This window comes from Cordyceps fumosorosea (assembly GCF_001636725.1).
Source record: "Cordyceps fumosorosea ARSEF 2679 chromosome Unknown scaffold_1, whole genome shotgun sequence".
Lineage (NCBI taxonomy): Eukaryota > Fungi > Ascomycota > Sordariomycetes > Hypocreales > Cordycipitaceae > Cordyceps > Cordyceps fumosorosea.
This window is the reverse complement of record NW_017387301.1, coordinates 1,982,473-2,006,227: the sequence shown is the minus strand read 5'-3', so window position 1 is coordinate 2,006,227 and position 23,755 is coordinate 1,982,473. Positions and strand designations below refer to the sequence as shown.

General features: G+C 50.8%; 6 protein-coding genes across 6 annotated transcripts; 3 read left to right on the top strand and 3 right to left on the bottom strand.

Moving 5' to 3' along the window:
• Window positions 1-1,166: 1,166 nt before the first annotated feature.
• On the bottom strand, window positions 1,167-2,847 carry ISF_00646 (Sds23; the record flags this gene model as incomplete). The annotated part of the gene is made up of 3 exons (XM_018844253.1): window positions 1,167-1,785; window positions 1,851-2,314; window positions 2,377-2,847. The coding sequence occupies 3 exons, from the start codon at window positions 2,845-2,847 to the stop codon at window positions 1,167-1,169; spliced, it is 1,554 nt and encodes a 517-aa protein (XP_018708703.1).
• A 1,679-nt stretch (window positions 2,848-4,526) lies between these two features.
• ISF_00645 (Armadillo-type fold domain containing protein) lies at window positions 4,527-8,113 on the top strand (the record flags this gene model as incomplete). The annotated part of the gene is made up of 6 exons (XM_018844252.1): window positions 4,527-4,709; window positions 4,770-4,989; window positions 5,052-5,227; window positions 5,285-5,716; window positions 5,777-7,845; window positions 7,897-8,113. The coding sequence occupies 6 exons, from the start codon at window positions 4,527-4,529 to the stop codon at window positions 8,111-8,113; spliced, it is 3,297 nt and encodes a 1,098-aa protein (XP_018708702.1).
• Window positions 8,114-9,402: 1,289 nt separating this feature from the next.
• ISF_00644 (Zinc finger domain-containing protein, GATA-type) lies at window positions 9,403-12,392 on the top strand (the record flags this gene model as incomplete). The annotated part of the gene is made up of 2 exons (XM_018844251.1): window positions 9,403-12,072; window positions 12,129-12,392. 2 exons carry the CDS (start codon window positions 9,403-9,405, stop codon window positions 12,390-12,392), a joined length of 2,934 nt encoding a protein of 977 aa, XP_018708701.1.
• Window positions 12,393-13,298: 906 nt separating this feature from the next.
• On the bottom strand, window positions 13,299-17,889 carry ISF_00643 (UDP-glucose:Glycoprotein Glucosyltransferase; the record flags this gene model as incomplete). Its single annotated transcript, XM_018844250.1, has 4 exons — window positions 13,299-16,418; window positions 16,469-17,294; window positions 17,359-17,703; window positions 17,759-17,889. 4 exons carry the CDS (start codon window positions 17,887-17,889, stop codon window positions 13,299-13,301), a joined length of 4,422 nt encoding a protein of 1,473 aa, XP_018708700.1.
• Window positions 17,890-18,435: 546 nt separating this feature from the next.
• On the top strand, window positions 18,436-22,370 carry ISF_00642 (Coatomer, alpha subunit; the record flags this gene model as incomplete). Its single annotated transcript, XM_018844249.1, has 6 exons — window positions 18,436-18,468; window positions 18,524-18,573; window positions 18,628-18,947; window positions 19,000-20,898; window positions 20,955-22,072; window positions 22,128-22,370. 6 exons carry the CDS (start codon window positions 18,436-18,438, stop codon window positions 22,368-22,370), a joined length of 3,663 nt encoding a protein of 1,220 aa, XP_018708699.1.
• Window positions 22,371-22,645: 275 nt separating this feature from the next.
• ISF_00641 (26S proteasome non-ATPase regulatory subunit Rpn12) lies at window positions 22,646-23,564 on the bottom strand (the record flags this gene model as incomplete). The annotated part of the gene is made up of 2 exons (XM_018844248.1): window positions 22,646-22,924; window positions 23,007-23,564. The coding sequence occupies 2 exons, from the start codon at window positions 23,562-23,564 to the stop codon at window positions 22,646-22,648; spliced, it is 837 nt and encodes a 278-aa protein (XP_018708698.1).
• Window positions 23,565-23,755: the final 191 nt, after the last annotated feature.

Sequence of the window (23,755 nt, the reverse complement as noted above, 5' to 3'; positions counted from 1 at the left end):
TGCGCTTCGGAATCCGACATGGAAACTGGACGAGCAGGTTTACAGGACTGCGAGCAGGAATGCGCGTCAAAGGCCAAATTTGCGTCAAGAAGCTTCGGTGCTGATTGCAAAACCCGTAGCTGATGAACGACTTTAGACAGGTCTCCGAGCCTCGTGCTTCTCTTTGACGGGAGCTGGCGACTCAGAATATGATGAGGGGGGTGGAAGTCCATTGCTGCGGTCCGTAGAATAGCGAAATCGCCTAGCTTTGGACAGGACTGCGGCCTATGCTGGAGTAGCGCTGGCTCATATAGGTCGCTGTTAGGCGACCTAGACCCTGGTTCACTGTCATCTTGACATGGCAGGTTGCCAGTCATAATGCGAAGTTGGTGTACAGGAACTCTTTGCAATCGTCAAACAAGAAGGAACACGCTGAATGCATGAGACTGGCAAGTGCATGGGTTCGCAAGCAGTGAATGAGTCTTGCTGGCTGCAGTCTAGTGAGAGCAACGCTAGCGATATCAAAGGTAATCTTTCGGGAGCTTGTTTCAAAATGAAGGTATTTGCGTGCTGTGGAAAAGGCACGGTGGCAAGATGGGTGAGGCTTCGGACGTTCTTGGGCACCAAGACCAGCCTTGAGAAAGGAGCAAAATGGAATGAGAAGGGCGAGGACTATCTGTGAGAATGCGCTGCAATGCAAGCCAGAATTATCGGATGTCAATTAAATGGGGGAACGTGTGGTGGTGGGAAGAGTGAAGAAGAGGGAGAATTGTACACAACTTACTTAGTACCTAGAGCTTATGGGCAATGACGAGGACATGGCTCTACTAATTATTAGTACCTACCTCGCTACCTACCCAATGTTGTGTGACTCTACCAGTTCAAGTGGAGATTTGCCACCAACAACATGCTACAGCCAGGCATGGACGTCACTTGACTTGGCGAATTATGTCCCAAACGGGCTCTCTCTCAAGCTCTCAAGGGGATTTGCCGTAATTTATGGCAGGTGTTGCTCCAAAATATACAATAACTATAGCAGCATTCTTGAACAGGGAAGGACAGGTGATTTAAAGCAGCATACCGCCACACATCGCATACTCGTCACGAATTCCCGTTCCCCAGCCGCGACCACGTTACCGGACCCTGAGACCAAAGGAAAAAACGAATGACCAAGATAGAAGCCTCCACTACCAACGGGCATCTGTACCAGCTCTGGTCAGATCTAGGCTGGGCCGAATCGAGCTGCTAGAGCTCCTACGACGTCTTGCGCGGAGCTCAGTGGGGTCACCCGGCTTCAAACCCGTAGTCTTGGCAAAAATATTGAGCACATCAGTCAATGAAACGACACCAGTAAGCTTCCCAGAAAGTCGGGCACCGGCAAGCGCAGAAGCCGGTACAGAAGCTGCGGGCACCGGAGATGGCGGTGCCGCGGCTGAGGAGGCTTGCGCAGATAGCAATGGCGTTGCTGGAGTAGAGGGAGAAGGCGAGGCCGATTCAACAACCCACATACGATGCGATCTTGTTGCCACTAGTTTGGCAACAGTGTGGGCTAGGCTGGAATATGGGTTAACATAGAAGACCGGAAACGCATCCTGGCCCTTTTCCACACCACGCTCATTCAGGATGATCGAAATGAAGTGCATGCAGGAAGAGTTTAGAAGAGGAGCGCTTGAAGTGCTTGTGAGATGGCGAACATCCTTGGTTGAGATGTTGCCAACCACATTGTGGCCATTGTCAACCACAGCAACGCTCGTTAGCCCCTCTTCATGCATTGTCGTGAGAGCTTTTGAGAGCGGCGAGTCAGAGCTACAGCAAATTAGCTAGAGACCAACGTCTTCTGTTCGGAAAAAGCAAATGTAAGTTTGACGTACTTGACTGAAATAGTATTCTGTGTCCCTATGCTGAGATCACGTAGCATAGTAGGATAGAGGCGCTCAATCGTGGGAAAATTTACACCTTCATTCCAGAAGAAGTCGGCCACACGCAGCTGGCTCACGACACCAACGACATTATTGGATAGGTCGGATATGACAATTCTGTGTATCCCGCTGCCCAGAATCTCGATGGCCTGGGACAGACTACTGTTGGTGTCTAGCTGGACTGTCGCTTCTCTGCAAAATATTGGCTGTAACGTCCGGAGAGGTATTCTTTGGTTTTGCTGAGCCTTGGATATAATGTCGTTGAAGAGAGCAATCTGATGATCCTCAGGCTTTGCCAATCCAACGACAAGGAGAAGGTACGTATTCAAATCGCTGAAATCGAAAGTAGAGATGAGGGTATTCGAGGTCTGCGAGTCGCGGACGAGGACGACGCTGGTTGGGCTCTTCAACAGCATCTGAGCAATATTAGGCTATACTCCTCGGTGTTGGGAATGTTGAATGGGATACATATGCTTACCTTTGTTGCAGCCTCCACGCTGTCGTCTAGTTCAGCCCAGCAGACATCCTCTGGGGAGACGAGTTCGCCGACCGTGATGTCTCTCCAATCACGGCCAGTGAATTTGGAATTGCTATGCTTTTTCGTCGGCGGGTTGTTCATCAGCTCTTGAACGGCAGCTTGCGTTAGTGAAGGTGGTCGATGACGCGGAGAAGATGGCATCGCGCGCATATTCTCAGCAAAGCTTTGCCGATGCCCAGAAAGATTGCTATTTGAATTAGACGGACTGCGTTGCGAGATTTGCCGAGATGCGGGTACGGTCGCGTTGGGTATGGGAGATGAGTGTTCTGATGCTGACGAATCGCTTTGATCCACGACAGCTCGTGCACCAGGTGCTGGGGAATACATCATGACGATGGTAATGTAAAGTGTTTTTCCCTGGAATTTGAAGCAGTCTTGCGCGTCACAATGATGAGCGAGCTTCTCTCCCATGGTAATAAATAGCGGGGGCGGGTCTGGACCGTCTCCGGAACTCGTGGACAAATTGGACCGCTTGATGGCGGTAAAGCTTTACCTCTCTGCGGAGAAGAGAAGCGTTAAATAGTTAAACAAAAAAAAAAGCGACAAAACTGCTCTCATTTCTATTTCTGCGAGCTGACACCTTATTCTATGCTTGTTATTAGAAAGCTCTAGTGATAAGCAAGCAAGGAACGCTTTGTGCCAACAGGCCCGAAGGTCGTGATCTGTACGTACCCTACATAGATAAGTCAGCCTCTTCAATCCGGTTCTCCTAACCAGTGGTTGAATTTTGTACGTCAGTTACCCTCCTGATCGAATCAATACTCATTACAGTTATTTTTACTTCGAATTCAGGCGCCCGCCAAGTTGTATAACCCTTTAGGTCTGCCTTGTAGCATCGTTGGGCTGCGGAAGTACACGGTACTTGGCTAATCGGAGTGCTCTTATCAACACTAGGTATGGAGTAGTTCCTTCCCATTCAGAAGGATCCCAAACTCTCTTTGACTTGCACCTTAACATATTCAGCGACCCTGTGAGTGCCTAATTTCATAGCAATCTCAGTCGCTCTGTACCCTGCCATGTGCTTGCTTGACTTCTGCGGATTCGACTCCAATATGTGCGCCTTTGGTGTGGACGGCAATGTCATACATACATGCGTACCTGGTAACTAGTTAATACCTAGGCAAGTGTAAACCAAATGGATAGCTTGCTACCTTACCTACTCAGGTAGTGTGTGCGTGATGTTATACCGCGCTGGCAAGGGCGGTGTACGCGCTGTACGACGGAGGGCTTTTGGTTCCTTTTCTCCCCAGAACTCGGCTCATGACTGCCTAGTGTTAAGGCGTGTCCTTTCTGCGCATAGTCGTGTCTTGTCTGTTCTTACAAACAACTTCTCTCTGGATCATTAGGACATGCGTAGGTACATACCTACATAGGTAGTCGCTAGGCTACCTACATTGTATAAGTACATACCTAGGTAGGTAGTACACCCACAACACAGACGGAAGCGCCGCCCTCGTGCCACAGCCCTGGGAAGGTCACAATCTGTCACAGCCGAATTATAGTAAGCAGGATCGGAAATTGGTCAAGGCTTGCTATTAAAGAATGACCAAACCACTCCTAAATTTTCAGTATGACCTTCATTCTCATTTGCGTACTGGAATTTGCCAGGAAAATCGGCGAGCATCTCCCGTTTCTTTCCCTTCCATTACTCTGGCTTGGTGGGGAACGCTACTGATTTTCTGGTCGCCTAGCGCAGTATACGAATAACAACTTCCAACAAAAAATTGTTGGCAAATTTCCTCTGCTTTTTCCCCTCCATAACCCCTCGCGGCTTCAGCGCGCGTCCGAATACCCAAACACAAGCCGCTCGACTGCAAACTTCTCCTTCTTTTTTCTCTCCGCTGTCCAAGACCTTAAGTTCGCGGATGAATACGACTAGACGAACCTGACAACACTAAAGAAAAAACAAACGATCTGGTTTGGCTGTCACCGGGACGCTTCCCCTCCCCCGCTCAACTCTCTACGCAGCCAACCACAACTCTTCGGCGTGGTAGATTTCTATCCTATCTGTGCCCATTGCCCTGCCAAAATATTCACCGACCATCGACTCTCTCCTATTTTCGATACCGATTCCTGCTGAAGCTGCCAACATGTCAGTTCTCTCCGCCGACATTCACTCTGAGCTGGCGCAGCTGCTCCAGGGCCTTCAGTCCGCCGACAACTCTATCCGCACGAGGGCGGAAGAGCTCCTTCATGGCAGCTGGACTTCTACGCGCCCAGAGATCCTTCTTATGGGTCTTGCTGAACAAATTCAAGGCGCCGGGGACGAACAGGTTCGATTTGTTCCCAACGACTCCTCAGATCTTCAGATCCTGGCGACTGACCTGCCATAGACACGATCTTTCGCCGCTTTGCTTTTTCGAAGAATCTCCTCCAGAACCCGAAAACTTGATAATGGCCAAAATGTTGACATGTTTCTTGGAATGGCGAAAGACCAGGCGGCCGTTATCAGACAAAAACTTCTAGAAACTCTCGGCACCGAGACGGACAGAGCTGTGCGCAACAAAATTGGCGATGCGGTTGCTGAAATCGCGCGTCAATACAATGAAAATGGTAAGTCTGACCAGCGCAACACCATAATCTATACTCTAGGAGGTGGTGCTAAAGCCTCACAGGGGAGCGATGGACAGAGGTGCTTCAGGCTCTCTTTCAGCTCACGCAGGCACCCGAGGCCGAAAAACGCGAGACGGCTTACCGGGTGTTCACAACAACTCCCAATGTTATTGGGAAAGAACAGGCAGACGCCGTCCTCCTCTCCTTTCAGAAGGGATTCAAAGATGATGCTGTTAATGTACGTGAACGTGAAGGCTTAATACCTTACTAGCATCCTGCTTACCCGTCATTTTAGGTCCGCCTTTCCGCCATGGGTGCCTTTGCTGCTTTCTTCAGAACAATCGACAAAAAGGATCGAACAAAGTTCTTTGCCTTGGCGCCGGATGTTCTTAACATCCTCCCGCCCATTAAAGACTCCCAAGACTCAGACCACCTCAGTAAAGCGCTCATCGCGCTCATCGAATTGGCTGAGCTCGCCCCCAAAATGTTCAAGCAGCTCTTCCAGAACCTCGTTCAGTTTTGTGTATCTGTTATTCAAGATAAAGAACTCGAGGACCTCTGCCGCCAAAATGCTCTTGAGCTCATGGCTACTTTTGCCGAATACGCCCCTTCCATGTGTCGAAAGGACCCCTCTTTCACGTCCGATATGATTACCCAGTGTCTGAGTCTGATGACCGAAATCGGGGAAGACGATGACGACGCTGCCGAGTGGCTCGCCTCCGACGATGTAAGAACACGCAACTCGTGTGGCCATCATATTGACCGAGGCTAACATACAGACCTATAGCTAGACCAGGATGAAAGCGATCAAAACCACATTGCCGGAGAGCAAGCAATGGATCGACTTGCAAATAAACTCGGCGGCCAGGCTATTCTCGCCCCCACTTTCAACTGGCTGCCCCGCATGATGCAGTCTGGCTGGAAAGACCGGCATGCTGCTTTGATGGCGATTTCTGCCATTTCTGAAGGCTGTCGTGACCTTATGGTTGGAGAACTGAGCCAAGTTTTGGATCTTGTCATTCCTGCGCTACAGCACCCACATCCTCGCGTTCGATGGGCCGGCTGCAATGCTCTCGGCCAGATGAGCACGGACTTTGCTCCTACAATGCAAAGTGACTACTATGAGCAAGTCTTGAAGGCCATAATCCCGGTGCTAGACTCTCCTGAGCCCAGAGTCAAATCCCACGGTGCCGCTGCCTTGGTCAACTTCTGCGAAGAGGCCGAGAAATCTACCTTGGAGCCATATCTGGATGATCTTCTATCTCATCTCTTCAACCTCCTTCAGAGCGATATGAGATATGTACAAGAACAGGCTCTTTCCACTATCGCCACGATTGCCGATGCCGCCGAGGCTGCATTTTCAAAGTACTATGACACTTTGATGCCGCTCTTGGTGAACGTATTGCAGAATCAAAGCGAGAAGGAATACCGACTTCTCCGCGCCAAGGCCATGGAGTGTGCCACCTTGATTGCGATTGCCGTTGGAAAGGAGCGCCTCGGCCAGGATGCCATGACTCTGGTCAATCTGCTGGCGAATATCCAAGCCAACATTACTGATGCGGATGACCCTCAGGCGCAGTACCTCATGCACTGCTGGGGCCGCATGTGCCGTGTCCTTGGTTCTGACTTTGTGCCCTTCATGAGTAGTGTCATGCCCCCTCTTCTTGAGCAAGCGATGACTAAGGCTGATATTCAGCTACTGAATGACAATGAAGAGGCCGCCGCTTTGCAAAGCGAGGACGGCTGGGAGTTCGTTCCTGTGAAAGGAAAAATGATTGGCATCAGAACCAGCACCATGGAAGACAAGCACATTGCCATTGAACTACTTGTCGTATACGCACAGACACTTGAGGGGGCTTTCGCCCCGTACGTCGCCAGCATCATGGAGAAGATTGCGCTACCTGGTTTAGCATTCTTCTTCCATGATCCCGTCAGGTACATGTCAGCAAAACTGGTGCCCCAGCTACTGAGCTGTTATAAGAAGGCGTACGGAAGCCCCTCTAACGAGCTGACCGGTTTGTGGAACGCAAGTGTAGAGAAGCTCATCGAAGTTCTCGCCGCGGAGCCTGCTATTGATACACTGGCCGAGATGTATCAGTGCTTCTATGAGTCTGTCGAGGTAGTGGGCAAGGATTGCCTCAACGCCGACCACATGGCCAAGTTCATGGACGCTGTTCATTCAACGATTGTTGACTACCAAACTCGTGTTGTCCAGCGAGCGGAGGAGAGGGAGGGTGCCACAGCAGACGATGTGGAAGATGAAGAAGACGAGACCCTGATTGCCATCGAAGATGACCAAACGCTCTTGTCTGACATGAACAAGGCATTTCACTCCGTCTTCAAAAACCATGGTGCTACGTTCCTTCCTTTATGGGAAAAACTTCTACCCACATACGAACTTTTCCTGAGATCTGACGACCCTACGCAGCGTCAGTGGGGGCTGTGCATCATGGACGACGTGCTCGAGTATTGCGGCTCCGATAGCATAAGATATGCCAACTATATTTCACAAGCCCTCATAGACGGATGCCGCAACCCCTCATCCGCAGTTAGGCAAGCAGCAGTCTACGGCGTTGGTGTCGCTGCTCACCGTGGCGGTGCTGCCTGGTCTCAATTTCTAGGCAGTGCTCTTCCAATCCTCTTCCAGGCTACGCAGATTCCCGACGCACGAAATGATGACAATGTCTATGCCACAGAAAATGCTTGTGCTTCGATTGCCAAGATTCTGCACTACAATGCCAGCAGTGTTGGTGACCTGCAGGCTGTTATCACACAGTGGATTGATACACTTCCAATTACCAACGACGAGGAGGCTGCACCGTATGCCTATGCTTACCTCGCAGAGCTTATTGACCAGTAAGTAGCTGTGAGTATGAGGAAGGAAGGAGGTACTAACATAGTCTGCAGGGGCAACCCGATCATCATGGGCCAAGCATCCAAGCTGTTTGTCTTCATCGCACAGGCTCTCGAGGCTGAAACGTTACGTGGTCAAACTGCCAACAGAGTCGCCACAGCGACCAAGACAATGCTCACAACTGCCAACGTCGACCCCATGCCACTGTTGCAGCAATTTTCCCAAGATGCCCAACGCACGATAATGGGCTTCTTCAGTTATACGACCTAATGATGCGAGGCTGATTTTGAACTGTAGACTTGGCAATGAGGTCTCAATGGAAATTGGGTCTATGCGAAACCAAGATAGACGATATTTATTGATAGCGGGAAGTGCTTGAGCCGAGAGCGATGAGGCTGTGTTGCATATGGAGAGCTTCTTAGGATTACTAGTTAGTTTGCAATCTTTTCTTCTGAATTTTCTTTGCGAAGCACATGGGCCGTATGCAGCGATAGGTGTAGGATGCAAAGAGCAGCGGCTACAAAGGCTGCTACCTTGTGTAAAGTCAGGGGCAAATTATGCACCAAAACGAGGCGGGCAACATACCTCTAAGGTACTTATGTGCCTATAGATATACCTACTGTTAATGTACTGTAAGTTGTTAGTACAAGGTACTACCTATGTATGTACATAGACTGATGCTAGGTAGGTACCTAGTGCGCACCACTGACCTTCTGCCGAGGACGGAGTCTGGACAAGGAGTCCTCGAATAAAAAGGCAGCGGCAACAAGCGCGTAACTTAGTACCTTACTACCTATAGGTAGGAAAACACCTATGCACCTACCTGTAGATGTTCGTGACTGAGTGAGTTACCGGTTACCTGCCCGCCTAGATAGGTTTGTATATTGGCGGGGCAAATCTTGCTGGCTCTTGGTAGCGCGGGTACGACGTACATACATACGTACCTACTAACTAATGTCGTAGCTTCGTATCTATGTATGTAGGTAGGTAGGCTGCTAGTTAAAGCTGGTGTGTACATACATATGTATGTGGTAAGAGTGGGTTGCGTGTGCAAAATGTAATCAACTATTATTGGGGCCCTCTAGACTTTCGTGGCTCAAACTGCCACCTCGGCGCCCTTGCAACTCTCACGCCGTGGCTTCGCTTCGACCGTTGCTCGACCTATTCTGCGACCGTTTCTTTGCTATTAATAACGGCCCTCCCTAAACGTGCATACGAAAGCCCAGGGTCCCCGGCGACCGCGACAGACAACCCGCTCTAACCGCGAGAAATTATCTAAGAGGGGTGCTGCTGTACACCTCTGCTCCGCAGAACATCCCGCCACCGCCGTTCGTTTACTGCTTCCTTTATCTTTGCTTCCTTAGATACTCGGCTTCGATTATTCATACTTCAGCGCATTCTCCGTCCATCCGAGAGCCACCCTGCGACGGCGACTGTCCCTCCTCATTTGTGCACTGTCAGCTTCCAAGCCCGACTTTAACACCGCCACGAGTTATAACATCTCCGCGACCGATTCTATCTGCCTTATAGACGATATTCACGGCTCAGATGCTGCCAAGATGGAAGGATACTATCCTTCCAATCAGCTGCCTACTCAGGAGCAGCAGAGGCAGCAGCAAAACAATATCAACAACACGCATCAGCATCAGCAACAGCAACAGCAGCAGCAGCAACAGCAGCAGCAGCAGCAGCAGCAGCAGCAGCAGCAGCAGCAACAAATGCCTCCCGGCATGAGTATGCCACGCAGCAACACATTTGCTGGTCAATTGATGGGCAATCCAACACTACTCCAGCGCCGTGCAAGCGCTTCTCTCGGCTTCGGAGCGCGGCAGCTGTCGGACGAGGTAGACGCCAGACGCATGTCATTGGTAGTAGAGCAAGGAGCAATGAATCCGCCATCCGCAACTGGGCCTGGTAGTTTCATGGGATTTCAGCCCTCAGCGCCACATATTAACAATTTTTCGATGCTGGATACCTCGAACATGGGCAACATGATGCCTGATGGCGATAGTTTTCCGAACTTATCTCCTGATGCCATGGGCAACTTGGTATCTGCTCAGTTCGCCAATATCAACATGGGAGCAATGTTTCCCAATGCTGACCCAGGTTCAAGTGCCGTGCTCGGCACACAAACGTCACCAAACGCCATACAGTTATCCATGCCCTCCAACGATGCTATGCAATTTAGCAATACTGCACAATATGACGCCTTTACCAACCCGCGTGAGAATACGGTTCCGGCTCCCCTTCAAATGAGCCAGCTCGAAACGCCCACCAATCCATCTCATGATCCAAGGCTTAGCGCGACTGCTCCTGGTGTTGATCAATCCATCCCATCAATCCCCCGCCATGAATCATCATCTGGCTCCGCCGTTTCCCCCGCTCAAGAAAAACCTTCATCAACCGGACCTACCCAACCAAGCGCCTCATCTGTCGCCACGACCCCAAACGCTCCAGCGACTTCCAAGGATCTTCGCGAGAGATCGATTTATTCCAAAAGCGGTTTTGATATGCTCAAAGCTCTCTGGCTCGTTGCATCCAGGAAGAATCCCACAATTGATCTAGGAGCAGTGGACATGTCGTGTGCGTTTGTTGTGTGCGACATCACCATGAACGATTGCCCTATTATATATGTCTCTGATAATTTCCAAAACTTGACTGGGTACAGTAGCCACGATATTGTTGGCCAAAACTGCCGTTTCCTTCAAGCACCAGATGGGAAAGTCGAGGCCGGAACTAAGCGCGATTTTGTTGATAACGGCGCAGTGTTTAACTTGAAGAAGATGATAGAAGAGAGACGGGAGGTTCAACAAAGTCTCATCAACTACCGAAAAGGCGGCAAGCCGTTTCTTAACCTTCTGACAATGATTCCGATACCCTGGGATACAGATGAGACCCGCTATTTTATTGGATTCCAGATCGACCTTGTCGAATGTCCTGACGCTATTGCTGGTTCTGAATTTGGTGGCGTCGCCGTGAATTACAAGCACAGTGATATTGGCCAGTACATATGGACGCCACCTTCCTCCGCGTTCTGGGAAGCCGACAACGGACAGACTTTGGGCGTTGACGATGTGTCAACCATTTTGCAACAGTTCAATGCCAAGGGTATCGCGTCCGACTGGCATCGTCAGTCTTGGGATAAGATGCTTCTTGAAAACTGCGACGACGTGATTCACGTACTCTCTCTCAAGGGCCTCTTTCTCTATCTCTCGCCAGCCTGTAAACGCGTCCTGGAGTATGATGCCGCGGAATTGGTTGGCAACTCATTATCATCAATCTGTCATCCTTCCGATATCGTCCCTGTTACACGCGAATTGAAAGATGCGACCACCGGAGATCAAGTAAATATTGTTTTCAGGATTCGACGAAAGCAAAGCGGGTACACGTGGTTTGAGAGCCATGGCTCTCTGTACGTTGAGCAAGGTAAAGGCCGCAAATGCATCATTCTTGTCGGCAGAAAACGACCTGTGTTTTCCATCAGTCGCCGAAATATTGAATGCAATGGTGGCATTGGGGATAGCGAGTTGTGGACCAAGTTGTCGACCTCCGGCACCTTCCTCTACGTATCCTCGAATGTGCGATCTCTTCTTGACTTGCAGCCCGAATCGCTAGTCGCCACAAGCATCCAGGAGCTCATGCGGAAAGATTCGAGGCCGGAGTTCGGTCGCACATTGGAAAAGGCCCGACGGGGAAAGATTGTGACCTGCAAACACGAAGTTCTGAACAGGCGTGGCCAAGGGCTCCAAGCTCAAACTACACTCTATCCTGGAGATGCTACTGAGGGACAAAAGCCATCTTTCTTACTTGCCCAGACGAAGCTGTTGAAAGCATCCTCAAGAGCTCTTGCGCCAGCTATTTCGACAGCGGGCTCTACTGCTAGTAGATCGATGCATGGCCAAATTTCCCAACCCGGAGGCGGCGGCCTAGCTCTCGGAAATCAAGACGAGGCACTTGCGTCTGACGATAACATTTTCGATGAGTTGAGAACGACGAAATGTTCGAGCTGGCAGTTCGAGCTGCGTCAAATGGAGAAAGTAAACCGGATCCTCGCAGAAGAGCTTGGTGGCTTGCTATCTAGCAAGAAAAAGAGAAAGCGGCGCAAGGGGGTTGGCAACGTGGTTCGCGATTGCGCCAATTGCCACACGCGCAATACGCCAGAATGGCGTCGAGGACCCAGTGGCCAACGCGATCTTTGCAACAGCTGTGGCCTGCGCTGGGCCAAACAGGTAAGTCCATCAACAAGCTCTGGCCAGCGATGATGAGACTAACGAGCCTCTTATAGATAGGTCGAGTCTCGCCGCGCAACTCCGTACGCAATGACGACTCCCAAAGCCGAAAGTCTGCGTCACCAATACATTCATCACCTCTGCACAAGGAGGTGCCTGCAAGCGCAAACTCGTCTAATCCTCAAGCCAAGAGATCCGAAACTTCGGCTTCTACAGATGCCATATCCTCTTCTACCACCAACCAGCCCACGAACCGCACTGTCAGTGCTGGTACTGCGATGGCTTCAATTCGAGAAGAGCGAGAAACTAGCGTACCTTGAATCTAAGAAAACGCTCCACTGATTTTATAACCATCAGTGCATCAAGAATTTTACTTCGAATCTCTTACTCATTTTACTCGGATAAGCTGAATACCCAGCATATGATATCATGTATACGACGCATTTATTTCTCTTCTTCTGTTCATTTATTACCCCACAGTTTGGCACTGATGGGAATTCAAATCGATGGCTTTTTTTCCAAACGCTTTCTGATGCTTTTATCCAGGCGTGACGGACCCATTCATTAACTGGTTCCTCGACCAAGTTACGTAGTCTTATCGCGGCTGACCTGATGGAGATATCCTTTACGACGGTTGTTCATTTCTTTTACGGCTCTACAAAAACATGATCTTTGGTATTTTAGGTTTACGATTGGGATTTGCTTTCAAGAGCTCTTGTTGGTATATGCGAAAGAGAGAGCTTTTATTGGTTGGTTGAAAATACCCGGATATGAGGCAGAAAGTGCCCTAGAAATTGGGATATGGCTTCATGGTTCTAGAAAATACGCACCTGACTACTTCCCCGCATCTTTGACTGTCCGATGCATTTGGCTCCGTGTTCCGAGCCGGTTGTGGAAGCGGACGAGCCATAAAGCGAGGTAGCAGCGATCGCCAGTCTCTCTCGACGGCACTGGACTCCAGCAGAAGCCTCGGCGTACTCTTCCTGCAAATTAGTCTTTTTTTTATTTTTTAGGTACATTTTACAAGAGCCAGATATCCAGAACCTACAGAACATGAAGGAGGCGACGCACCTTGCTACATTACAAAGGAAAAAAAGTCGAGTGCAACATCTATCCTCTCTTAAAGTGATCTGTATGCAAATAGTAGTAAAAGCAGTCAATGAACAAAGCGAGAGAAGTTCTAGTCTAGAAAAGATCAAATAATCACACATTCCCATTGTTCTTCTTTATAGTTCATCTTTAGTACGAACAGGCTCCTCCTCGAAGTTTCTGCTCTTGGTGTTCCTTTCAGGCTCTGCCTGGTGTTCGCTCTCGCTGGGGTTCTTCGCTGCCTTGACGCGTTTGGCCAATGCCACAATCTCGTCATCGTACTCGGTCCATTCGGGGACTTGCCGGCGGGCGCGATCGAGCTTGGGCTCCTTGGTCTCGGGGTTGTTGCAAAGGTCAATGGTCCGTGCCTTGCTCTGGCTCTCGTCGCTGCACCATGTCTCGCACCACAGCCACTCCTGCGGCAGGCTGTGAATAGGGAGCTGGAACTGCATGTGGTTGGGTAAATCTTGATCCAGGTTTGCCAGGCTGTTCGGGTCGGCGGAGAGGGCTTGATACTGCTGTCGAAGGCGATCTCCAGCGGCAATCTCGCGGAAGCGGCGCAAATCAACCACATACAGGGCAGAAATGTGGTAAGGACGTCCACGGAGGTAGTTTGCCCAGTACCCCTGCTTCCAGAAGCGAAACCCTTCCATTTCAGTCCGAGAATCGCACATCGGAGTAAATCCATAAGGGGCCCCATCAAGATCAAGTTTGACCAGGTCCATCATGTCTGTCCGCACAATTTGATCTGCGTCAACGAAAATCACCTTGTCAACAGAGAGGGGGAAAAGAACATCCAGAAACAGAATCTTGTAGCCCCAGATTTCTCTCTGTTTCTCTTTTTGGTGTCGAAGCCAGTGTGGCCATTTGTATGTCACCATTTCATATTTGAAGCCATACTCCTCCGCCAGATGAGGAATGAATTCTTTGAAAGATGGCGATAAGAATTGCTCGATGAACCAGAACTTGACTGTGTGTTTTGTGTGGCGCATGACCGAGACCATCATTATGTTGAGCATTCGCTCGTACAAGTGACCACTCGCGACAGAGAAAATGTTGATTTCGGCGTGCTCTAGGTCAGACGCGGACTTTTTGCCCAAAGCGTTGCCCAAGAAGCCCTCAGCCAGCTTGAAGCCTTTGGAGACGAAGCCGTCAGCTGCTCCGCCGCCTTCCTCGAGCACATCGACTTCTTCCATGCCTGGCTTGCGGGAAAGGCGTGGATAGAGGGTTGTTCCTTGGAAGTCAAGTAAAGCCAGAGACGTTCCCTCGTCACCAGGGACAGCTGTCCAGCCCTGTGCGCCTACGCTCTCAATTTCAAAAATGTCTGCGCTTCGGCCCTCTTTCAACTGGATGGCATAGATACCAGGGTTGGCTTGGAACTGAAAGAACCCGAGGTTTGCCATGACAATTGTATCCGTCAAGTGTGGCTCCTTCTCGGTACCCAAGACAAGCTGGGCGCCGCGAGGGGGACTTGACTTCCCTTCTCTTGAGTGGCCCTGTATGAGAATATGTTCTAGCTCATACGTGGCGTCGACGTTGGAATTAACAGAAGAGAGTTTGATATTGTCCAGGTCATGTATAGACTCTTTAGCGGCCACTAGCCAGGCAGGGGGCACAATCATCCCGAGAGTAAGAAGAGCTTCAGATGGAAGTCCATTGAAGGTAGCTTGCCCACCTTGAATAGCACCATCTTCATCGAACGACGGCTTTGGTTCCAAGACGTAACGGAAGAACCGCTTGATGGGGAGCTCTTCCAGTTTTTCCTTAGGGTTTAGGAAAAGTTTTAAATACACGCCATCAAGCTCGGATAAAATTTTCAGAAGAGGTGCCCATCTCTGGGCTTGCTCGCTCAAAGGGTTAAGCAGGGCAACAAGATGAATACTGGCGGTTGCCTCGTCGCCGACTTCGATTGTTGTGTGCTTTGCATCCCATTTTTTGTAGATCATCGATCGGGTAGATGAAGATGTTTCAAAGATACCTTCTGGCAAGTCAGAAATGGTTGATAAAGCGGTAATGGACATCAATTTGGAGGCTGAAATGGGATCTGAAATCTTGTTGCCTAGGCCGAGATCGTCCAGAGCTTCAAAGATGGGAAGAATGCGGTGCTTTCGCTCAAGTCCCAAAAGCTGAGTGAAGTCAGCAGGCAAAAGGTCGTCGTCCGGGGCAATGGGCCCGACCAGACGTCCGTTCACGAGTACGCCGCTGTTGCCTGGCTGAACGTTTGCGTATAAGAGGAATCGCTTGAGCGCAATGTCATAGGCATTGGTCGAAGAGCCCGCTTTCGTTTCACGCACTATTTTCTCAATCTCATCAACCGTGCGTAGACTGAACAGATCAGAGGCATCCTTAAGAGCTTCATTGACATCGGAAGCCCCGTCTGTGGTAGTCGGGTTGTGAATGAGCTCGAGTTGGACACCGGAGTTGCTCCGCCTAAACTCCAGTGCCGACTTAATAAGCTTGGCGCCATGTGAAGTCGTCGCATCAGCGATGACTGCTACCGCAGCCCATGCCTCCCGTTCCGCTTTAGGGTCGTTTTTTTGCACCGGAATGATGTCAAACATGTCTTTGTGGTCTCCGTATAGCTTGCTGGCGTCTAGGATTCGGAGAGGATGAGCATCATCGACAGATATATACTCATTTCGACGGTTCAGGGCACCCTCCAGGAATATTTCAGGAACCCACATATCGTCACCGATCACACCATGGTAGACACCTTTTTGAATCGTTTGAAGATCTTCCGAGACTTGCATGCTCATGCTTTGTAACCAGTTTGCGGTACGCGGCGTTGAAGCTCCATTGACAAAGAAAATTGGCGCTGATTTGTCCATCGCCTTGAGTCTAGTAATCCATTGGGCGGCCATTTCCGCTTGTGTATCGAGCTCTTCGGTCTCAATAACATCAAGAAATCCCCGTGATTCGGTACCGGCGGCTAGCATTGGATCGTCAACAACTCGAGAAAAGCTCGTTGAGGCCAAGGCTGGGTCAGGCTCCTCTCCAAGGCCCTCTATGTAATTTTGAAGCGAGTCGAATCCATATGTACCCATCAAATGATACAGAAGTTTTGCGTGTTGCAACGCTTCCGGGGTGGAGGTAGCAGGCACGATGCCAAAGCGAATGGGAATGCCACGGCCGACGAGTGCCAGCATCTGGCCTAGCAGAGCCAGATCGTCCCGGTCCGAAAGGTCAAGCGCAAAAACGACATTGAAAACATCCCTGGCAATTGGGGGGATCTGTCCCGGAAATGTGCGTTGAAGCAGCTGCATACAATTAGCGAGTACGCCAATGAGGATTCACAGGTGGAACTTACGGAGCTCAATTCGTCCGGATATTGGGCATAGCGGGCGTCACTCTCTAGATCATTTAGCCAAGCGATTGCATTGCCCTCCTCTGATCTGTCAGTCCAATCGTATCGTATGGCATCCCCTGCATCCGACTTGGATTCTGCAACTTTGTCGTGTCCGAGAAGTGATATAGCTTCAGCTCCGCTCAATCCCAGTTTGCGAAGGACATCGATGAATTTCCGCTCCCGACGAAGCATTTCGACGAGGGCGAATGGTTCAATTTGCCGCTCTATCAATTGCAAACCATTCATCCACAACGCGTTAACCCCTCTTGGCACACGCTGAATGTGGCCTCGTTCATATTCTTCAGAGAAGCTTGTCGACACGTTGTGTGCAGAGACTGATGCAGAAAATTTCGGAAAGTCTTGCATGAGTTTGACAAGAGTCTCAAAGGGGGCATTGCTACTCTGTATAAAAGACGATGACTTCACGCCGAGGGCTTCTAGCTCCGAAGTCGAAAGCGGGCGAATATCCGTCAACTCCTGGTCCTCAAACATAGCTTCCGTGTTCAACGGCTTCTGTGTGCCGTCGTTTTGCGACACTCTATCGTCAATAACGATGTAATCAGTTCTTTTGAGAGCCAGTTCGACTCCAAAACCGCTGACCGGCAGCGGCTTGTGGTCTGAATTTATTGGGCGACGGTATCGTACACGATAACTGAGTTCGCCTGCTCTGGCAGCTCTCTCAAGACGCCTATGAAATTTTCCGAAGTTGGGGGACGCAGGGTCCGCATACAACACTGCATCTGCACCAGAACCTACGGAACGGTCAAAGGGCAGAATAGAGATCTTCCTAGACAGTTTGTTCAGCAAAGGAAAAGACGCAAGCAGACGCTGGTAGAGATCGGGGGCCATACGAGTCGAACAGCCCAGTCCTCGCGGCTTTTTGCAAATCTGGAGTGCAGTATTGATTTCCATCCAAGAGAATCCACGAGTCGCATGATGGATCTATGTCGGCTAACGCGACAGCTGTATCATAGTATTGATAGTGTGCCTCAACTCTAGGGGTGGAAGAGCGCAAAGAGAGGCCGAGGTTAAAGGTAGACAGCGCTTCTGGGCTGCTAATATGACCATCCTCGCGGACAACGCTGATGAATTCGCCATAGAGATCGGCATCGGTGGACAGTTCAGAGAATCGTCCCTCTGCGATTCGATCGAGAAGAGGAAAGTAGGCCGACGAGTTCTCAGCCGTCGCAGTTTCGCTGACCTTTTGTTAGCGATTGGTCCTTGAAAGTACAACAGAAGGAATTGACGAACAGTAGTTCAAGTAGATAGGGCCCGCCAGTAAAGGTTGCCTCCATGCGAACATTGATTGCCGGTGAAGCAGACACTTGCCACGCAGTCAATATTACTGCGGCAAGCAGCCTGAGGCCCTGGGTAGAGGCCATCCTGTGAACTCTATATGGCGATCCTAAAGCCGAAGGAACCCAGCTGTCCAAGTCCCGGTCGCCTGAAAATTAGGGTGACAGCACTGAGAAGACAGCCCCAGAATATTTGCCAGTATCTCGCTGAGTTTCTCTACCTTCACGCGTCGTTAGCTACAGTCGTAGCTCTGCTTCTTGACACCATCGCAGGATAGCTCTCTTAAAAGGGCTTAGTGCGTCATTGCTGCCTCTGGCAGAACTGCTTGGTGGGGTGCTCAAGGGGCAAGGCGGTGTGTGCTTCTGGCCCGGCGGAACATTGTTGCGGGGCAGTTTGGCCAGCCAGCCCACAATTGGAGATGGACACGAAGCTCAATCGCTGTGCTAAGGAGGCACAACTGAATGCTAATACACCACCACTATAACACCTTCTCAACTTTGAGTGGTTGGCTAGCCTGCAATTGCAGTCATTACCGGGCGAGCTGATCAACAAGTGTTTTATGTTGAAGCCTTGGTCGGCGTTTTCCAATCTCGATCCTTGCACGAAGCTGCGGCTTCAACTCCCCCGCTACAATGTCGTCGTCCTCCCCAAACATGCTGACCAAGGTGCGCAACCCCCCGGTTGCAGCATTTCTGCCACCTTACACTGACAATGCTTTAGTTCGAGTCCAAGTCTTCTCGGGCAAAAGGCCTTGCCTTCCATCCCAAGAGGTACGCTCATCTGCGCGACGACCGACTTGCCTGAAACTAATGACGACAACCCAGACCGTGGATCCTCGTCACCCTCCATTCGTCCACGATCCAACTGTGGGATTATCGTATGGGTACTCTAATTGATAGATTCGAAGAGCACGATGGTCCAGTCCGCGGCGTCGATTTCCACAGGACTCAGCCTCTCTTTGTCTCCGGTGGTGATGATTATAAGATCAAAGTGTGGTCGTACCAAACAAGACGGTGCCTCTTCACACTCAACGGTCACTTGGATTATGTCCGTACCGTGTTCTTCCACCATGAGCTCCCATGGATTATTTCCTCCTCGGACGATCAGACAATTCGAATCTGGAACTGGCAGAATCGCTCCTTAAGTACGAACCCTAGATTCGCAGGGAACTGCTGATTTAACTGACCGTATAATAGTTTGCACCATGACTGGACACAACCACTACACCATGTGCGCTCAATTCCACCCGAAAGAAGACCTCGTCGTATCCGCCTCACTCGACCAGACTGTCCGCGTTTGGGATATTTCTGGACTTCGAAAGAAACATTCTGCCCCCACGTCAATGAGCTTCGAGGACCAGGTCGCCCGCTCCAACCAAAACCAGACTGATATGTTTGGAAACACCGATGCTGTCGTCAAGTTCGTCCTAGAGGGTCATGACCGTGGTGTCAACTGGGTTGCCTTCCATCCACATATGCCCTTGATTGTTTCTGCTGGCGATGACCGCTTGGTAAAGCTTTGGCGCATGAGCGAAACTAAGGCATGGGAGGTAGACACTTGCCGAGGACATTTTCAGAATGCCGAGGGATGCCTTTTCCACCCTCACCAAGACCTAATTCTCTCGACTGGTGGAGACAAGACTATTCGTGTTTGGGATCTCAATAAGAGAACAGCAGTCCAGACATTCAAGCGCGAAAATGACAGGTTCTGGGTCATCGCTGCCCACCCCGAAATTAATTTATTCGCCGCCGGTCACGACAATGGCGTCATGGTCTTCAAGTTGGAACGGGAGCGACCAGCCTCTGCAGTCCATCAGAATAACCTCTTCTTTCTCAGCAAAGAGAAGCTCGTCAAATCCTACGACTTCCAGAAGAACATTGAGAGCCCAACTCTACTCTCGCTCAAGAAGCTAGGCAGTGCATGGGTTGCACCCCGCACTCTGTCATACAATCCAGCTGAGAGATCTGTTCTCGTGACGACTCCTGCGGACGAAGGCTCGTATGAGCTCGTCAATCTTCCAAAGGAAGGTAGCGGTAACATTGAGCCCACTGAATCTAAACGTGGCCCCGGAAATTCAGCCATATTTGTGGCCCGAAACAGATTCGCTGTTCTCAATCTCTCAACTCAAACTATCGATATCAAGGACCTATCAAACAACACGACACGTTCGTTCAAAGCACCGCCCGGTACCACTGATATTTGTTTTGGTGGCACAGGCAATCTTCTCATTATTACTGCCACTGCTGTTCATCTTTACGACATTCAACAAAAGAAAAGCACCGCTGAGCTTGCCGTAAACGGTGTGAAGTACGTTGTCTGGTCCAACGATGGTTTGTACGCAGCGCTTCTTAGCAAGCACAATGTTACCATTGTCACCAAGGCACTTGAGCAAGTTAGCACTCTCCATGAGACAATTAGAATCAAGAGTGCCACTTGGGACGACGCTGGTGTGCTTCTGTACTCCACCCTGAACCACGTCAAGTACACTCTACTCAACGGCGATAACGGTATTGTCAGAACACTGGACCAGACCGTATACCTTGTGCGAGTCAAAGGACGCAATGTTTACTGCCTGGACCGGTCCGCAAAGCCACGTATCCTCCAAATCGACCCTACGGAGTATCGTTTCAAACTTGCACTTGTCAAGCGCAATTATGAGGAAATGCTTCACATCATCCGCAATTCCAGCCTCGTCGGTCAATCCATTATCTCTTACCTACAGAAGAAGGGTTACCCCGATATTGCTCTACAGTTTGTCCAGGATCCGACCACCCGATTCGACCTCGCCATTGAATGCGGCAACTTGGATGTTGCGGTAGAAATGGCCAAGGAGCTTGACAAGCCCAAATTCTGGAACAGACTCAGCATTGAGGCTCTTTCTCATGGCAATCACCAAATTGTGGAAATGTGCTACCAAAAGCTCAAGCAGTTTGATAAGCTGTCTTTCCTTTACTTGGCAACTGGTGATCATTCCAAGCTTGCCCGTATGGCTAAGATTGCGGAGCACCGTGGCGACTTCACCGCTCGATTCCATAACGCTCTGTACCTTGGCGAAGTCGAGGACCGCATCCAGATGTTCAAGGAAATCGACCTTTGTACGTGTATCTCTTTCTTCCGGTTGTCTCGATCTATCACTAATCACTACACATAGACCCCCTGGCATACATGACCGCCAAGTCTCACGGCCTGGATGATGAATGTCAGGCCATCTTGGAGGCGTCTGGAATTACAGAGGATCAACTCACCATGCCTACTCTTGGCGAACCCTTTGCCCCACCTAAGCCCGTCGTGCCAACCTTCAAGCAAAACTGGCCTGCAAAAGCCACATCGCAGTCATTCTTTGAGAAGGCCCTTCTTGGACAACTGGAAGGGCTTTCTCTCGAAGACAATGCCGATACTGCGGCCGGCTTCGATGACGCTATGGAAGATGTCGACACATCGACTCGTGTGGCTGCTATTGCCGACGATGACGACGAAGACGCTGCTGGATGGGATATGGGTGATGAAGACCTACCCGAGGTTGGCAGCGACTTCGTTAACGTGGACACTGCTGATGCCGGCGGTGCTGGTAGCAGCGAAGCCGACCTGTGGGCTCGCAACTCTCCCCTTGCGGTGGATCACATTGCCGGCGGCTCCTTTGAAACAGCCATGCAGCTGCTTAACCGCCAAGTCGGTGCCGTTAGCTTCGCCTCGTTGAAGCCTCGCTTCTTGGAGGTTTACAAGGCGTCGAGGACTTTCCTTCCTGCATCTGCCGGTCTCCCCCCCCTTATCAATTATGTTCGCCGCACCGTTGACGAAAGTGATCTTCGCCAGGTGCTCCCAATTGTGCCTCGAGATCTGGAATATCTCGCTGCTAATGAGCTGCAGCGCGGCTACGACTCCATGAAGACCAATAATCTGGAAAATGGTGTGAAGATCTTCAAGGGCATCTTGCATACAATTCTCGTCAACGCTGTATCAAGTGAGGGCGAGGTTGCCGAGGCCAAGAAGCTCATTACTTCGGCCAGTGAGTACACTGTTGCCATGAGCATTGAACTCGCCCGGAGACAATTAGGCACCACCGACGTCGTAGCAGGTGATCCCGAAAAGCTCAAGCGAAGCCTTGAGCTCTCAGCTTACTTCACGATACCAAAGATCGAGGTTCCCCACAGACAACTCGCCCTACTCAGCGCCATGCAGCTGGCAAGCAAGAATAAAAACTACAACAGCGCTTTGAGCTTTGCAAACCGCATCATTGCCAATGGCGGCGCCAGCAAGATTGTGGAAAATGTATGTTATTTGTTTTGCATTTGTACAATGACAGTTAATCTAACAAACAGCGCAGGCTAAGAAGGCGAAGGCGGCATGCGAGCGCAATCCTAACGATGCTGTTGATATAGAATTCGATCAATTTGCAGAGTTCGAGATTTGCGCCGCCAGTTTTACTCCCATCTACAGCGGAACATCATATGAGGAGTGCGCCTTTGACGGATCCAAGTACCATTCCAAGTACAAGGGTACTTTGTGCAAGGTCTGCGAGGTTTGTGAGATTGGCAAGCACGGAAGTGGGCTGCGACTATTTGCATAGATATATAGATGACGGGTACTACTTTGAGGGCTGGTTGAAGATAATTCGGTTATGACGCAAAACAGTGCGGTGAAGTGGGTGAACCCCGTATTCAGAGTTGGGGAACGTGACATGTCAACAAGAAGAAAATGATAGCCTAGCTGATAGTGAAGGCATGAATAAGTTTCTTAATTCGGCGTATGAGAACGAAACTGGTTCAGAGTAGCCACAGGTGTAGCGATTGCGTGATAGTAGTACATTGTTGCCATTGAAGTGCTAATGTCATAGGCCCCATTTTAAACTATAGTCTCTAGCTCTCTGGCATAACCCAGGGCGTTTTCAATGACCATTTGGCTCGTGTCCTTGCTTTGTGCAGAATCTTCGCTGGCATCAGCAGCCTCGTCGGGGAAGTAGATGTGGCCGTCACGAACGAGCCAGCCGCGGTGCTGGGCGAACTGGATGACCTCGCCTTCCGAGTCGAGGAAGAGCAGGGACTTGGTGGAGCTTATTGGCAGACTGGGGTATGCGCGCTCGCTGCTGCTGGCAATTTCGGAACGGATCTGATTTTTTAGAATCTGAGAGGACTGTCAGCGTGCGCTCTCGTGGCAACCAACGGACCCGAGGGTCATAAGATGGCAGCGGCGAGGGGACACATACCTCTGAGAAGACGCTGTACTCGTCACACGGGACCTCGCTGCTCTTCATGGCCTTCCACACGCGATCGTAGCTGCCCTCCATGAGCCAGCGCTCGAGGCGGATGGGGTATCCGAGATAGCGGTCGCCCTCGACGTCGCCAGCGGTGCCGCCGCCGTCGCGATTGGCGAGGCTCTCGAGCTCCGAGTGGAACTCAGCGTAGCGGCCCTGTGTGAGAAGCAGGAGGAGGCTGAGGCCGGTGACCTTGTTGCGCTCGGGCAGGTTGGGTGGCAGGCGGGCGGACGGCAGCTCGTAGAAGGGCTGCAGCTGCTGGACGTAGCGCGTGAAGGCGTCCGGGTTACGGGCGCGGATGGCGAAGAGCGCGCCCTGCTCATACGTCTCGCGGGCGGCAGCGAGGAGCTCCGGCGAGGCGCCTGGCGTCGGGGTGAGCGCGTTGAGGCGCAGCAGGGCCAGCTTGGCCTTGGAGAGGAGCTTGTTGGCCTCGTCGTACTTCATGGACGGCGAGTGCTTCAGCTGGCCAAGCAGCTGGCCAAGCAGCTGGCCAAGAGCTCGTTCCGCCATCGTCGCGTTTTTCGAAGGCGTCTCTTATTTTTGCTCTGTGTTTCTAGAAGGGAATTCGACTGGGAGGGAATGGAATGCAGCGTCGGCGGGATTCAGAGGCTTTTCGGTATTGTTGCGTTGGCGGCGGCAAGTCAATGGCACCTGCAGGCAGGTTGGGTCGTGGCCAGAGGCCAGGCTGACAGTGGGTGACG